Raw genomic sequence first — 17,009 nt, forward strand, 5'->3', positions numbered from 1 at the left:
TTGAGAGCCACCCTGTAGATCGGAATCTCGCATAGTACTAACAGATTGTATAACATTTAACTAAGCTTTCCATACATACGATGAGCGATAGGAGGAGAAGAAGAAGAAGAGAAAGAAGAAGAAGAAGAAGAAGAAGAAGAAGATGATGAAGAAGATGATGATGAGAGACGGAGCGTGCGCGAACGAGATCGACAGAGATCGAGCGTATGTGTTCGTGTGCATGTGCGAAAGACGAGGAAGAAAGAGGAAGATAAAAGAGAGAAAAAGAGAGAAAGAGAGAGAGAGAGCGAAAGAGAGAGTGATAGATAGAGAGAGAGAATGATAGGTAGTGCGAACGATTGGGTAAATTGAGAAATACCACACACGCGAAAGAGAAAGATGACGGAAGAACCTACGAGTTGTTATGTTTTCTACAGTAACGTTTGTACCAACTTACAACAATATTTGTACAATATAACGATAAAGAGACGTGTAACCTATACAAGATAGGTGACCCAAATGCAATAACTTTTTTAAACGGTATTAACCAAGCCGGGATATTTTTCATACTTGTAACGAGCCGCGCGGGACCCGGCCGTCGGCCGTGCGCGACCACGGCCGCCCAACGGAGCACCCCGCCACATGATACTACATCGTTTCGTTTTGTGTGCCAACCAGAGACTTTTAGATTTTTGCTTTGCAGATTTGCGTGGACGGCGCGGACACGACGCCCCCCGCGTAACCCACCCAACCCTACCCCCTCGAATTTCTCTGTCGCAAAATCGATGACGCCCCCCATCCACCCCCCGTCGAACCACCCCCACGAACATCACCACCACTACCACCGGATCCCTAACACCACCACCCACCACCACCACCCAACACCACAACCACCTCCCCCCCTCCCCCGCCGTTTCCGACTACAATTCAGTGTACACCGCGACACCCCAGCACTTGACGTCCAGATCGCTTGATTATCGAGTAACGCTGTAGAGATTAGAGACCAAAAGAGAGAAGAAAACAAAAAATAACGTTGTTCGAGATATCAGCGGTAGCTAATTCGCCTCGGTCGCGGCAGCCAGCCAGCCAGCCAGCGTGCGACGGGTTTCCTTTCGGGCGAGACGCATCCGTGTTCGCGTCGACGTTACTCGTCCCGCGGAAAATTCGGTCGCTCGGAGATTGCGGCGTCGCGTGATTTCGGAACCTAAGGAGAACAGCCGGCGCGGAGGCTCCGCTCGTCTTTTCGGAGGCCGCGGGATTAAACGCGGCCGATCCGCGCCGCCGAGACATTCGATTCGGCTGACAATTTGCCGGGGAAAATCGATGCGAGAAGTATCGCGAACGCGCGTCGATGTCGCCCCTGCCGCGAGGGATTCTTCGCGGAGCGAAGCAGGGTATATAAGCGGGAAGATTAATGCAGAGATTGATACAGGGTGGTCGCTTTATTCGAGATCAGCCATGGGACTTGTTAAAAAAAAAGCGGAGTAACGCGTGCCATCTTCGCGCCGTTCCAGAGAACGCGACGCCTCGGCAGCGTTTACTTTCCGCGAAATGATGTCCCAGGGGGACGCGAGAAGATGCAAAGACTCGGCGCATAGTATGCGAGATCATGCGACCACGACGGAGCCGAAGATCGCGTTCGGGGATCTTCGAATTCGGTTCCGAATTTGAAAACGCGGGGACAACGGAACTTTGGATGTTCGAACGTTTTATCCGGCCGAGCGTGTCTCGGATCGTTTCTCGGCCGGTCGACGAGTTCTTTTCGCACCGGAAAGCTTCTCCGAAACGTGGAAAAAACGCGTATAATGTCACCAACGACTTTGCGTCGATACGCCGGGAACGGCGATTAATTTCTCCGCTTTTGTCCGCGACGGTTTCGTCCACCTGAGACGCTCGCGACGCGAGAATCCCGATTGGCTCGACGCAGCCGGACAATGATTATGGCATCACCTGTTATCAACGCGTCGTTTCTCATTCGCCGACGCTTTGTCCGACGTCTTCGCGACGTTATTCTTCTTTTGCGCGATTGAAATTCGTCGCGGAAGTTTTCGCGTCGCGCGCTTGGAAGCGTCGAGACAAATTGTTATCGGGAAAGTTGTTTTCTCTTTCGCGGGATGGAACACGCGGCAGGGAATCATTGGAAACGAATCATTGGACGGAGACCGAGATGATTTCGCTGATCGCGCATAATTCGTCGACGAGATACCGAGACGATGTGAAATATTATAGCGTTTGCCGTTACGTTGTGTAGTTTTATCTGTTCCGCGTTGAGGAGCGTAGAAACGCGTCGGACGATTTTTAGAATTGTTTGAAGAAATGTTTCATCGTGTAGAAAGTTGAATGGTTGAATGTAGTTCGATATCGCATTTATGTGTCGCATAAATGTAGGCCTTGCACTTGAAGCTCGAACCGTTTATGGTTCGCCGATGGTTGTAGTTTAAACGCGTCGTTGATGTGTTACGAGGAATCGCAGATTTTGTTTTGTTACATTTAGATAGGATTCGCTGATTAGAATGACACTTTTGCAATCACTTTTGCGGTTACTGAAATAGTTATTTATATATTTTCGAGTATGATATTTGTTTATAGCGATTGACGGGTAAACGCAAACGAAGGAAGCGGTGGTTAAGAAATATTTTGGCTCTGTTTAGTATGCTGGTTACGCGATGACAAAGAAGAATCGTGCTATTATCTAAAAATAAATTCATTTATACATGCGTTCGTGTTCTTCTAGAACCAAAAATATTCGAAATCAATCGCGGAGCCAGAGAAAATTGGCTTTTCGTGCGCCTTTTATTTTTACTCTGATCTCAGTAAAAATTTCTAATTTTTAATAAATTTCTAATTTTTCTAATCCGGCTCGCAGGTATAACAAACCGGCATAAATGTTCTCAAATAAGTTACATTGAACATTTTTCGGTAACAAGTACAACACCGCTGTTTCACAGGGTATCAAAAATGCTCGAGTACAGTCGTCGCAGAAATTTTCTAATTTTTCTAAAAAAGAAAAAAGAAAACAATTGAATTAGTAGCTTTCCGACAACACTTAGGCTTTGTCAAATGAACATATATTGTTTAATAAAAACGACGATATCCCAAATAGCGACTTATCGAGCTAACAGTTTTCACAAATAACAACTTCCATGGAAATATGAATTTCGAAAATTAGCGTTTTTTCAGTCGATCAATTCTTCGGAAAAGTTCTCGTCAGAAATCTATTCTTTAAAAGAATCGCAACTTCTAACGAAGAATGCATACTCTCCGACCACGGAAAATGATCTGAACAATAGTTAGAGGTTACAAAGTTAAATACGATAGCTTTTTATGGCTAAAAAAAGCTGAAAGCGACAACCAGAAAAGAAGCGTTTCCAAATTCAAAGTGCGCAAATGAAAAATCTGTCGTCATACAGACGCGATTCCACGCATCATTTTCAAAATGCCTGGCTGCGAGCATTGAATTATTGCGAAAATTGATTGAGTTCGTTCGTTAAATCGTACCGCGACTATCCAATCGTCGAGCATTTGGCCTTAAAAGCTGACCGAAATGATTCTATACCTTTTTTTCGAGAGCCAAATTACAGTAAATTCTCTGCAATTGTTCCTCGGCCTCTAAACAAAAGTAAATGATTTAGGTTTTTATGGTTGTCGATAATGGAGAAACAAGAGCTGTGAATCTGCGCGTTAATTTATTTTCGGGACTAATTAGCTTTACACTCATCGAATTAGGTTATATCAAATTTTTCTATTCCCTCGTTTCATTTATCTTCCGATAGAAAAATTAAACGCGCCTTATTCGATAAATAGAAACTATAAAAATAAAAAAAACCCAGGGGCACAGCAATTGGTCCCCCACAGTAACCGGCTCCACTACCCAACGCGTTCAATGCGCAGATTCCAGGGCTCTTCTTTCTAAAAACACGTCGTTCTCGCATCGATTCACGGAATCGGATATTTCGCAACCCTTTCCGAATTCCCCGGGCAAACTGATTCCTCCAAAAATTGCGAACCGGATGAGTTCTCGTCGGCCGCGTCGCGTTCCATCGCCGGCACAGCGTCGGCGAGCCGAGCGCGTTCGGAACAACGCTCGACTCAACCTCGAAACGGTCCCCGTTGCTCGGCTATTTCGCGAGCACCCTGTATCCGCGGAATGTCGCGTGATACTCGGAACTCTCTAGCCCGACTTTGCTGATCTCAGATACTATGTGTCGCGATAGGACACGTATACGAACTATCGAAGCGCGATCTCCGTGCCGCGGCGGGCACAGCGCCGCGTACGAACACCGGTGCGTCTCGTTTACGCGATTTACTCCGCCGTACGGAGGCGTGATCGCGTCCCGTTCGGCGCGGATCCGTTCCGCGATCGTTCCACGATCGTCGCGAGCTTGGCCGATCGAGCCGACGGGTCCGTCGGAGACGATCGAAAACGCTGCGCCGCGCCGAAAAAGCTTCGCGCGCCTCTCCGTTGTCCGTTCAGCTTGCGGCACCCGCGGTTCCGTCGCCTGCGCGCCGAAGGGCAACGCGATAAGCAAGCCACGGGGAACGCGAGAAACGCGCGGATCGTTAAACGCAACGCGTTAATTAGTCTGCGGACGTGACGAGCGACAATCCGGACGCCTAACTCGGCTACACCGAGCGATCGGCCTCGCGTTCATCGGCGTTAAACGGCGTACATGGAACTCGCCGAGCAAACTTGGAAATATTCGGAACACGTCCGCCCCCGCGCACAGCTGCCGCCTTATTCTAAAAGCGATTATTTATTTATATAATATATGTTATTTATTATATACGATGTATCATTTATTTCGATCGCGGCTCTTCTTTTCTGTGGAACTCCGGCGCGCGGCGACTCGCATTTGTTCGCAGGAAATGTCCGTTAGCACGGACAATTGTTTATACGGAATTTGACGTTGAAACGAAGACGAAGGAAAATCGACGCTGAATCGAGCAGACACTAATTATGGTACTTTACGGGACACTGAACGCAACCGTTTTGCGTTTGCAAAGGCAACGATAATATATTTATGCGGATTTCGAGCGATGCCTATCGCCGGAAGCGACAGATTTGTAAATTCCTCATAAATGTATCTTTGCAATCACGATCGTAAATTGAACAATTTGGACACCGTCGTTGCATTGCGGGTCCCGTGAAGTCAGCGCGAACGCGCCGATTTGTTTCAACGAGACTCGAAGACAAGATTCGAAAAGTATGCGAACGAATGCGCGCGATGCTCGCGTGTTCGGAATTTCGCGAATCATGCGTCCGGTATGATTCAGTTTTAATCGAGACGACGTGCACCGATTGCAGTGCGCGGGGGAGGCTGAACACGTTGCCGCACCTTCCGATGTTCTTGCTACCCCTGGCAGAAGAAACTCGCTCGAAATCGTCGATCGTTTTCACTGCGGATTTTTACGCGAAGTGGAAATTGTCCGCGTGAATTGCTCGAGAATACGAACACTGCTCGGACACGTGTTTCTCTTTGTGACAGCTTAAACGAGTCTAGGATACGTTGTCTGTCTAGACAAGTCGCGAGTCTTTGCCAAATAGGCATTGAACTCTTTACAATTTGCTTTCAAATTGACCGTTTTGCTTTCCGTCTACAGATTTTTGTGTGAGATGCGTAAAATCCGCAGTCCGTCGATTGATGAAGCACTTTTGGACGAAATTATCGTTTCGGAACGAAGGAAATAGAACGGAACAGTCGGCGATAATTCTAGATGACGCAAATGATTTCGTTGTGAAACGTGAGAAATTTCATCGTGAATATGGAATATGGAATATGGAATTTGAAATATGGAATATGGAATTTGAAATATGGAATATGGAATTTGAAATATGGAATTTGAAATATGGAATATGGAATATGGAATATGGAATATGGAATTTGAAATATGGATTATGGAATATGGAATATGGAATATGGAATATGGAATATGGAATATGGAATACGGAATATGGAATATGGAATGTTTGTTCGAACTCTCGTTTATTCCTGGCACCGCGAAAATCAAAGACATCGATCCTCCTAAATCGATCATCTCGCTCGTAGAACGAACGGCTACTTCGTTCCATTTCCGTCGAACTACCCGTTTTTCCTCGGGGGTAGCAAGCTAGAACTCCGCAGAACATTTCGCGCCTAATAATCGCGATTCCACGATTACTCGATCGCCGTCGCGAGCGTCGCGCGCGCGCGCAAATTCGAGCAGCGCGGTAAATATTTCCAAGTGGCGTCGGTCGTCTCGAGGCTTGGTTCACTTTCGAAGATCAGCAGCCCGGTTTCGGGGAACGGCGACACGAGGAAACGGATCGCTCGGATTCGAGCGATTGTCGTGTGCGGTGTCGCGCGATTGTCCCTCGGTTCGCACGCGCGCGCGCGCGCGCGATCGTTAAGCAAGCAGTCGCGAACGAGGAAGGATGATGTCCCCGAGAGCTCGCGCGCGCCGCAAACAACCACCCCGTAGAAACGTGTCCTCCCTCGGTGCTCGATGAGACGCGTTCGTGCTACGATTTCTGTGCGAAAGAGAGAAACAACGGAGAATAGATGAAACGTGCGAATGAGTTAAATTTTGCTGTTAGTTCCGGACCCGTGTGTACGAGTCGAGCTGGAATGAGGGGGAGTTTCGTGAACGGCGAAATGGGCGATGGTTCATATCGTGTCGGGAGGGGTTGGAAACGAAACCGGGATGGGGATGGGGGGGGGGGGGTAGCGAAAGCTGTTGGCAGCGAAGAGAACGGAAAACGCGCTCGCTTCGGCGAGCGGACCGAAGAAGGTTTTTTTTAGGCCGAACCTTTCGTCCATCTTGCTGGTTCCGAGGTAGCGTTTAAGGTTTTACGGGAGCCTGTCGATCGAAGTGACGGAAGTAGTTCAGCATCGCGGCAAGTGATTTTGAAAATGTTTGTGTCTCCACGTGCGAATATCTCCAGGATCCTGGCGAGACAATGCCTGAGAAGAAAAAGATAAAAAAAGATAACGATTTGTCCGTAACTCTCTCACCACGTTGATACGCGTTCCGATCATTATGGATAAATACGCCTTGTTTCGTGTAAAATGACAGTTTTCTCATTTCGGTTCTTAGGCGAACGAATGCATATCATAGTTGTAAATTTAACGATTTGTGAAATAAAAGCTGCAAACTGTTTGTGTTAACAATAGGTCATTGAACCTGATGTCTGGTGTCACGTTCTTTCTTATGGACTACAATAATGTCTCCCATACTGACGCTCGGATCGTCCACTAAAAATGGACAGTTTGGGGAAGTGGAGATACGATTGTTCGAGCCTTGCGGCTCGACTTTTTTTATAATTGTGGACGATTTATAAGTATAAAAATATATAATATATATAATATTTTATATATTATATAATAATAATATTATATTATTATATATGTTATATATGATATTTTATATATTATATAATAATAATATTATATTATTATATATGTTATATATGATATTTTATATATTATATAATAATAATATTATATTATTATATATGTTATATATGATATTATTATTTACATATATTAATAATTATAATTTATATATATATATATATATATATAAATAAAATATATTAATATGTTATATTATTATATATGTAATATATATATATAATATTATTATAATATATTATTATATATTATCATATAATATTCGAATAATCGTATCTCCTCTTCCCAGATTGCCCATTCCTGTGGGCAATCTGGGCGTCAATTAGAGAGACATTACTGTAAACCCGCCCGCGAGGGTAGCCGTAGAATAGTCCGCGGTCTCGCTCGAATTGATTCCCTTCGACCCTGTTTTATTCCCGAACTTTCCGACGCGTGCCCGCCGGTCGTTTTATCCGCCGGCCGTTGCCGTTTATTTTTTAGTTTTTGTACGTTATCGAATAATCTGAAGATCACGTTACACCGGCCAGGCCGATTACCGCGGTAAATCGAGGGGGATCGTACACGCCGGTAAGTTTTACCTCTACTTTCAAAGCACGAGTATTCACCCTGTCTTTGTTATTTAGAATGAGAAACTGCACGCTTGCTTGCACTGGTGACTTTCCGAGCTGTTCGGACGTACGTTTCGTGTGAACATTTCATCGATGCATGCCCGTTATATCTTCGATATTGTTCGGTCGAGTAGATGTCCAGTTTTTGTAAGTTGATCATCGTAGAATTAGTGTTTAAATCACGGACACATTCCTGGATTTCATTTTGGTACACTACGATAGAACGGAATACACTTTGAACAGAACAGTTTCCTTCGTCGAATCGCTGTTTATTAATTAGCCCGATGAAAGACGGTTCATTGTACGCTGAACTTTATTAGGTGTTACGATGTTGTTCCTTGCTTCGACGAGAATGGCTTTTGTGTTTAAAAAAAAAGATCTTGGAAGAACGTTATGTAGAAAATTCCAAGATAAAGTTACAGCTACCGAAGCTTCATATCCTAAGCTTCATGTCTCCCTAATTCGCGTTCAGATAGCGCGCGAAAATGGACAATTTGGGAAGAGGAGATACGATTATTATATATAGGATGTTCCATAATTATGATAACGCTTGGAAGAAGGTGATTCCTCGGGTAATTTCAAGTAACTTTTTCCTCAGCGAAAATGCAATCCGCGGCTTCGTTTACGAGTTATTAACGAAAAACGCTGACCAATGAGAAGCGAGCTCGCCTAGCGCTAAGCGGACGAGCCAATCAACGGAACTGGGCTTCGACCGCTCGTTGACTCGACCGCCTTGCGCCAGAATGTCTCGCTTCTCATTGGTCAGTGTTTTTCGTTAATAACTCGTAAACGAAGCTGCGGATTGCATTTTCGCTAAGGAAAAAGTTACTGCAAATGATCTCAGGAATCGTCCTGCGTATACGATTATTATATATACGACAAATGTTGACAATCGGTAATTACAAAAGCTATAAAAACTATAATCGTATCTCCTCTCCTGAAATTGTCCAGTTTTGTGCACAATCTGAGCGTCAATTATAGGGAGAATTTACGGAGAATTTTCCTCTCTAAAATTCAAGAAGATTATGGTAGCTTCTGTCGAATATTTATACATCCATTTCAGTTTTGCACACGTAATTACGTGTAATCGCGAGAAAATTGCTAGTGATATCTATTAGAAATATAATCGAATTGCGTTATTCGGTCGAGTAAAAAATCAGATTTGAGCCGTAAATTGCAAAGAAGTCGAGAGCTATCTTTAAGTAGCATCACTTTAGTATTTTAATCGCTTCGCACTTGAACTTCACTTAGCCGTAATCTTTTTAAGACCACGCCACCACTCACTATATTAGCTTCTTCCAGAGATCAAATTTGAATAAAAGACACCCTCCACAACATGAATCACAACAGATCAGTAACACCCGTGTCCGACGACAAGGGAGAATCATTTTAAACTGAGAAACCGGGGATTGAAACGGTTCCAAAATAACTCTTAATAACTGTTGTACAGACAGAGGTAGGAGTAATTTCCAAGGTTCTGGCTTATATCGATTGCGTGAAATCTCTCTGCAGTTAGGGTGAATCCCGCTAACAATTGAACAGATTCGCGAATTCCTATCGAGTTACACGCGAATCTTGATCGACGTGCGAACCGAATAAATATTCGATTTGCGCCGAATAGTTTTGCATATTATCAAATACTGACTTGGAACAACATTTTTTACCGGTTCATTCACAGAAAGGTTAGAAACCGATGATACAACCGAGAGGGGATGATTCCACACGTGGAGTAAATTTTATTCATTTAAAGCTTCGATTTCGAGAGAAACTCGTTGGAAAAACAATGCTATTAAATAACAGAACTGGGCAAATTTTACTCGAAAGAAAAATCAAAAAGTAACCATTTCAAATAATTTATTTCACGGCGTTATTTGAAGATAAAAATAACGTCGATTCATTAGAGATAAATCGATCACAGATAATAAATTATTTCGTTACTTCTGTATTTCTTTATTTCTAATTAGCCAAACGAAATAATGCTGAAAATAATAATGAACAAGAAGATCTTATTTCATGAGATCTTCACGACAATTTGTTTAAAGCTAAAAGGTGTGAAGAAGCCCCAAACATTGCATTTAACTTCATAATTATTTGAAGTAATTATAAAATAAAATAACACGTTATTCGAAATTATATTTCAAAAGTGTCCAGGTCTATTAAATAGGATTCGATTCACACGGCAGATCATGTCCTACTAATTCCACGTGAAATTCCACATAAAAATTTCCATAGAATAAATAATCTATAATTGATACAATCCATATCCGACTTATTCATTTTACAATAATGCGATCTAATCGACGCAGAATTCCTATAATAACGGCGCTAAAGAATCGAAACTGCAACCATAACTAAGCCAGAATCTTCCTCGCCACTTCGGTTCTCACATCCGGTTTAGGAACCGAATCCAACGTCGTTCTCGACCCGTGAAAATTCTGGTCACACTGAAATCACTGACACTGTCGACTCTTTTCCAAGATACTTCCGTCGAAGAAACTCGTCGTCTTGCAAAACGTAATACGTAACATCGCATACAAATGTAGAAAACAATAGCAACCATTTCTGACACTAGCGTATCTTTCGCTTCCTAATCTTCGTAAAGATTTGTAGACATTTAGAATTCGATGTGCGAATCAAAATCCTGTAATTCGTTCCTCGGCATCGTATAAGGAAAAGCTGTTCAACAGCTTGCCCGTAGGAGCAGCGATTTTTAGCACTGGGCAAACACCGATCGGTGGGCCCCATTAGGCTAGGCCCCACTAGACTAGGCCCCATTCCCGAGGACAACGATGCTCCTTCCTCAGCTGGAAGTATAACCCTTCCTCACTGTAACGACACGTTACAGTAAATTCTCCGCAATTGTCCCTCAGCTTGTAAACAGGAATGGACAATTCGGGAATAATCGACGACAATTGTCATCGCCGATTGTCAACTACTAACCCTTTGCACTCGAATGACGACTTCGAGGCGCCGTCAAACATTGTTACATCACGTTTGAAAATACTTTCTAACATCATCGAATTTGTTTATATTTTTCAAAAAACTGCGCGAAGTGTAATTGTTTCTCGAGTCACATTACGTAGTAATTTATATCAAACGGAAGTGCTACAGGCCAGAGAAACTATTTGAAATTTCTAGTTAAATTGGCTTCGAGTGCGAAGGGCTAATAATACTATCTTAATAATATAAAACAAAACAATAATAATACAATAAAATAATACTATAATAACCGTATCGTCTCTTCGCAAATATAGTCCATTCTTCTCCGCAAACTAACGAACAATTGGGGAGGATTTACCTTGAAATTTACCTCGCAGTAATTTCTTCCAGAAATATTCAGAATGCGCAACTGAAACCAGCAGATCTGAGAACACAAAATCGCGATCCCTCGTGCATCCCGGCTCGTTTCTATAATCGTAGACAAGCTGAGTGCCGATTTTAGAGGATTTACCGTGCATGCATCGCCATAAGATCCTCCACAGAAATCCTCCCCTACCCTCTCCTAGCAATCAGAGTGTATCGAAATCTGCATCGAAAACGATGATCGCAAATCTACGAGTCCTCGTAGCGCCAGTGAGACCAGTGTCGGTGATTCCACTGTAACCCGAGAACCGTCGTCGTATCGTCGACCGGTAGGCCCAGCAGGATTATGCCCCGAACCCAGCGATCTAACGATCCCCGATCGTTTCAGGTGTCGCTGGCCCTCGGTCTGGAGGCGGGTGGTTGGGGCGCCTTGGTGGAGCGGTCGGGCGCCAGCGGCGGATGCGGTTCCCTGTTACGTCACGGCGGTTTCGCCGGTTTGGCGGGGCTGGCGCGTCGCTGCGGCGTCTGTTTGGCGACGTTTCCTTCCGCTTGGCTGCTGGAACGGCACGCGTTACTGCAGCACGCAGGCCAGGCGAGCGACGACAAGCCGTTCACCTGCGAGCAATGCGGCCAGCGTTACCGCTACCGTTCCGCGTACGAGAAACACCGGGAGCAGAACCACCGCGCCCGCTTGCCGGCCGACAAGCTGTTCACCTGCGACGTCTGCGGCATGCAGTTCAGGTATTTGAAGTCGTTCAAGAAGCACCGGCTGAACCACGCGCTGGAGCGGTTGCAACGCGCGCCGGAGCCGCAGAGCAGCGCGATGGCGGTCTCTGCGGCGGCGGAGCGGAGCGACCAGGTCTCCAGCACCGGCGAGCCCTCGCAAGTCGAGACCGGCAGCGACACCACGACCAACCCCGGCGAGGAGGAGACCAGGGCGACATTCGCGGAGAACACCCGGGAGGAGAGCGTCTCGGAGACGGCGAGCGTGCAGGAGAATCCCGGCGAGGCGGTCGAGGTGCAGATGTCGGAGGCGCCGGTCTTGAACGAGAGGGGTTCGGCGGACGGTGGTAGCGCGAGCGAGGTCGGCGACGTCGACGACGACCGGCCGGAGCCGACCGAGGCGGTGATCAGCCTGGCGAGGAGCAGCCACGAGGTCGACAGGCGCGAGCGACGATTCGCCTGCCCGTTCTGCGGTAAGTGCGTCCGCTCCAAAGAGAACCTGAAGCTCCACGTTCGCAAGCACACCGGCGAACGGCCGTTCGTTTGCCTGTTCTGCGGCCGCGCGTTCGGCGGCAAGAGCGACCTCACCAGGCACCTACGCATACACACCGGCGAGAGGCCCTACCACTGCGAGATGTGCGGCAAGTGTTTCGCCAGGGCGGACTACCTCTCCAAACACCTGACCACGCACATACACCAGCGCTGAAAACGGTTCGGGGCTCGGTTCCGTGACATTCTTGGTAATTCTTGATGCGTCTTCTAATCGGCGATGTCCGGCTCTCTATCGTCGGATCCATTGTATCATCGATCGGTATCGTCCGACGGGCGGAACGTCGCGACGAAGAAGAAGGCCGACGGCGCCGCGTTGCGACCGACCACGACACCCACGGCTCGACTAGATTTTGTATTCCCGTGATTTCCAGGTTCGCGCAAGGAAATCGTAATAGAACTGTGACGCGTCGTTCCGCAACGCGGCCGCGTCGGGCAACGGCCGAGACGATCCCGACACGCGAACAACGAATCGTTTGTTTTTGTTTCTTTTTTCGCGAGCGTTACGCGCTTTCGAAACGAACGTTGCGACGATACCGACGAGATTACCGGCGAGACATCGCTGATTTGTATACAAGATCGTTTCATTTAAGACGCACCAATCGAGAACGTCCAAGAACGTGGGGGTGGTTTTCGGGGACCGGCCCTCGTCCGAGCTCGCGCGCGAAACGCTCGCTCGCTCGCTCGCTCGCGCGATCTAAGGTTCAGAGGACCCTGGGGATTTTCTTTCGCAGTCGGATCAGAGACGGAAAACGTTGCGCGAGCTTCCGTCGAAAACCACCCCTCGGAGGTCGTCGAACTCGGAACATTTCCGCGCGTGCTTCCCTCTCGGCGTCGGGGCGCGACGCGAGAGGCGGAGGACGCCGCGCGAACTGCGAAGAGAAAGACGAGAACCGCGTATCCATCCAGCCGTTAGCCCAGCGAAGACGAGTCAATTACGGTGAAAGAAGGAAACGAAGTAATCGTCAGCGGCGAGGACGACGAGGACGACGAGGACGACGACGAAGACGACGACGAAGACGACAACGAAGACGACGAGGACGGTGATAGGTGGCTTGGCTTTCGCCCGGCATCGAAACTGCGAGGGTCTCGCGTTACCACGAACACACCTGCTCGCGAGAAGCAACGAGAAGACGGAGGGAATCGCATGAAGACGACGGGAGGAAGACGCGAATAGGGGGAGTCAAGGTTTCTACGTAACGTTAACGTAACTAACTTGTGATAAGAGAGGAGCCGAAGCCAAAGAGAGCACAGACAAACGTCGACCGTCAACCGGTTCCATTATTATTTCGGTTATGGTTGTTGTTGTTGTTGCTGTTTGTCATTTCCGTGTTCCGCGTGGAATCGACGACCGACGTGGCCCGTAGTAACGTGCCAGCTATTTTGCGTACTCGACGCGATTTGTATATTGTGTGCAACAACGATCATTTCACTTGTACTCCATTGCAGGACTAGCGCATCCGTCCCGCCCCCTTTGCCCCCGAGGAAGTCGCCGGTCTTCGGCGCCGCGGGACAACGCTCGGCCGTTCCCCGGGAACGGTTTCCTTTTATCGCGATACCTTCGCATCGATTTAACGTCCGCGTATCGCGTCACGCGATGATAAGCCACGGTTATTGATCTCGGCCGGAGGAATTCTGCGGGGATTGTTAGTTTGACGGACGTTCGAGCCGTCGTCCCTTTGACGCCGCGGAACGCCCGCGGCGATTACGGCTTTTGCGGTTGCTCGCCGGCCCTCGGGAAGAGTCTAAGACATTTTTAGGCGAATTTTCGTCGAGCCACTGCGACGAGCTGTTCTCGTTTCGTTCGGATGGAAGTTGCTGTTTTCCTTTTTTTGTTTTGCATTGTTTTCTGTTACAATGGTCTGCGAAGCGGGAACGAGGTTATTTCTCCCGAATTCGCGCTATTGTGCGATTGTGAGTTAAATTGTGCACGAAAGTGGACAATTCGGGGAGAGCTGATGCGATTAGTCGAGCCACGGGGCTCGTTTTTATAGTTACCGATTGTCAACGGCTATGGGAACGAGATAAGGTTCGAATAATCGTGTATCTTCTTCCCAAAATGTCCATTTTTTGTGCGCGATCTGAGCGCGAATTAGGGAGAAATTATTGTGCACTGTTGTTCTTCGACGGCCGATGTTTTGCAGTATTTGTTGCATACAACGCTTTGCATACTGTTAACTGCAGTTTTCGGACGGTCCTTTTCAAATCGGAGAGCAAAAGCAATTTCTGGAGAAATTGTCGTTCGAATGGAAATGATCGAATTTCTTTTGCACAAAATTCGGTCATTAGAACGGCTGTTAATAGCCGACTATTAACGGCTGTATAATCCAGCAGATAAAACGTTAATTCGCGGGCGAACGAGTACGAAATATTGATTTGTAAAATCGTGGTGTTTCAGCGAAACAATACAGTTCGTGCTGGGAAATTGAAGGAGCCGACAATTTAATATATCAATCAGGAAGAATTAATTAATGATTAATGAATAATTTTCTTCGGATGAAAATTTCAAGAGAACAAAAGTTTTCGTCATTTCATGGGCACTCATTTATTGATTAGAATTAGAGGGAATCATGAAATCGACGATGTTTCGACTTTTATTTCGCAGAAAACAGGAATCTTGAAAACACAAATCTGTGAAACTTGTGATTACGATATCGCGATGTTAATCTTTTGTTAATCATTTATCGGATCGTCCGAAAAATTTCGCGGTTTTCACGTTCGTGTCAAGGTTATTTTATAATTATTGCAGAACTTCATTGAACGATTTAGAATTATTTAGCATTATCTTAGAATTATCGCAGAACTTCATTGAACCATTTAGAATTATTTAGCATTATTTCAGAATGATTGCAGACCTTCAACAACAAATTTCGCTCTCGCGAAAGCCCCTCCGTTCACATTCAAAACAGTCGTCAAAACTGCAAAGACGCCGCAAAGGCGCGGGAAATCGCAGACTTTCCCCAACAGATCGCCAAAACGAACGTACAAACCTCGCCTAAAAATGTCTTACGCGACAAATCTGCGAGGAGTTCATTTCGTCCGCCATTGCGACGGTCTTCAAGGTCCAACCGGAAGGTTGGAACAGCGCGAAACGCCGAATGAAAAGCCCCACGATAACGAACACAAGGAACAACCCCTTCGGTAACTCTGAGATAATAAAAATAATAGAAAAGAAGAAACGCGCGCGTTGTAATCATGGCCGCCGAAACAAGCAACAAGTAAAAAATAAAAAAGAAAACAAAATTCCAAGAACAGTGACGATAACATCTAGGCGTCAACTTCGGCGGTTTTTCAGTTCCGAAAGCATTACGAGACGCTGCAAGACTCGACAAACGAAGCTCGAGATCAACGTAAACGCAATATTCACAGTTTCCACCGACGAGTATAACAAAAACTATTTATTGCTATTTATCGCGAATCGAGAAGGTCGGATAAAAGTCGGATAAAAGACAGTGGCGTGGTGCGATCGTCGAGCGAACTCCTCGCCGAGGCGTGTGCGATGAGCGTCGGCCGCGGCGGATCGAAAGAGAAAATTCCCGAGGGGCGCGGGCATTTCTCCCCGGGAAAAAGAGATCCAGCGGTTGTACGCTCGTGGCTGAACCGACTTCCTCGGGTAAGGTGCGGGCCGACGCATCCGACGTTGGTATCAAACGGAGGACAAAGTCGTCCATGGCGCCGCCGTCTATTCGGGAGCGTCGCCGGTGCCTTCGAGAACCCACCACCCCCCGTACCCTTTTTAACGCGACAGAGCAATAAAGCGTCTATTTTCGTTGCCGCGATACGAGAGCCGTGTAAAAGAGTCCACGGACAAAAAAAAAGGAAAACAAAGCGATTTCGGTTGTCTATCGCCCGGAGCCGCGATGTAGCGTCTTGTCGCACGGTCTATACGGTCCTTCGAGCCTCCTTCTTATTTACTGTCCACGCTCTGCTGTCTGCACGTGTATATATACATATGCCAGTGTATGTATGTATATCCCCGGCGCGTGTAAACGTATATATATATATATTTGGATATACAGTAATGTCTCTCTAGTTGACGCTCAGATTGTGCACGAAAATGGACAATTTGGGAAGAGGAGATACGATTATTCGAGCCTTGCAGCTCGTTTTGATAATTCGTAACTATAAAACGAGGCAGAAGACTCTCAAATTAATCGTATCTCCTCTCCCCAAATTGTCCATTTTTGTGCGCAATCTAAGCGTCAATAAGGGAGACATTACTGTATATAGATATATATGAATATATATGGATATATGTGGATATATATATATATGGATATATATGGATATATATGGATATATATGGATATATATGGATATATATGGATATATATGGATATATATATGGATATATATGAATATATATAGATTTATATAAATATATATATGGATATATATAGATTTATATAAATATATATGAATATATATGGATATATATAGATTTATATAAATATAT

The 17,009-nt window shown here is 45.9% G+C and overlaps 1 protein-coding gene across 2 annotated transcripts in view; it reads left to right on the forward strand.

The window, feature by feature from the left end:
• Nucleotides 1-16,720, forward strand: part of mamo (zinc finger protein 628-like) — a 178,469-nt gene extending 161,749 nt beyond the window's left edge. The window contains exon 4 of one of the 2 annotated variants that reach the window (XM_033476462.2): nucleotides 11,670-16,717. In XM_033476462.2, coding sequence (XP_033332353.2) covers nucleotides 11,670-12,710 — 1,041 coding nt within the window. In that variant the 3' untranslated portion in view covers nucleotides 12,711-16,717. Of the gene's footprint in view, nucleotides 1-11,669 lie in introns of both variants that reach the window. The other variant, XM_076522674.1, reaches the window with a different exon arrangement.
• The last annotated feature ends 289 nt before the right edge of the window (nucleotides 16,721-17,009 follow it).

The sequence above is a fragment of the Megalopta genalis genome, chromosome 6, assembly GCF_051020955.1.
Source record: "Megalopta genalis isolate 19385.01 chromosome 6, iyMegGena1_principal, whole genome shotgun sequence".
Classification (NCBI taxonomy): domain Eukaryota; kingdom Metazoa; phylum Arthropoda; class Insecta; order Hymenoptera; family Halictidae; genus Megalopta; species Megalopta genalis.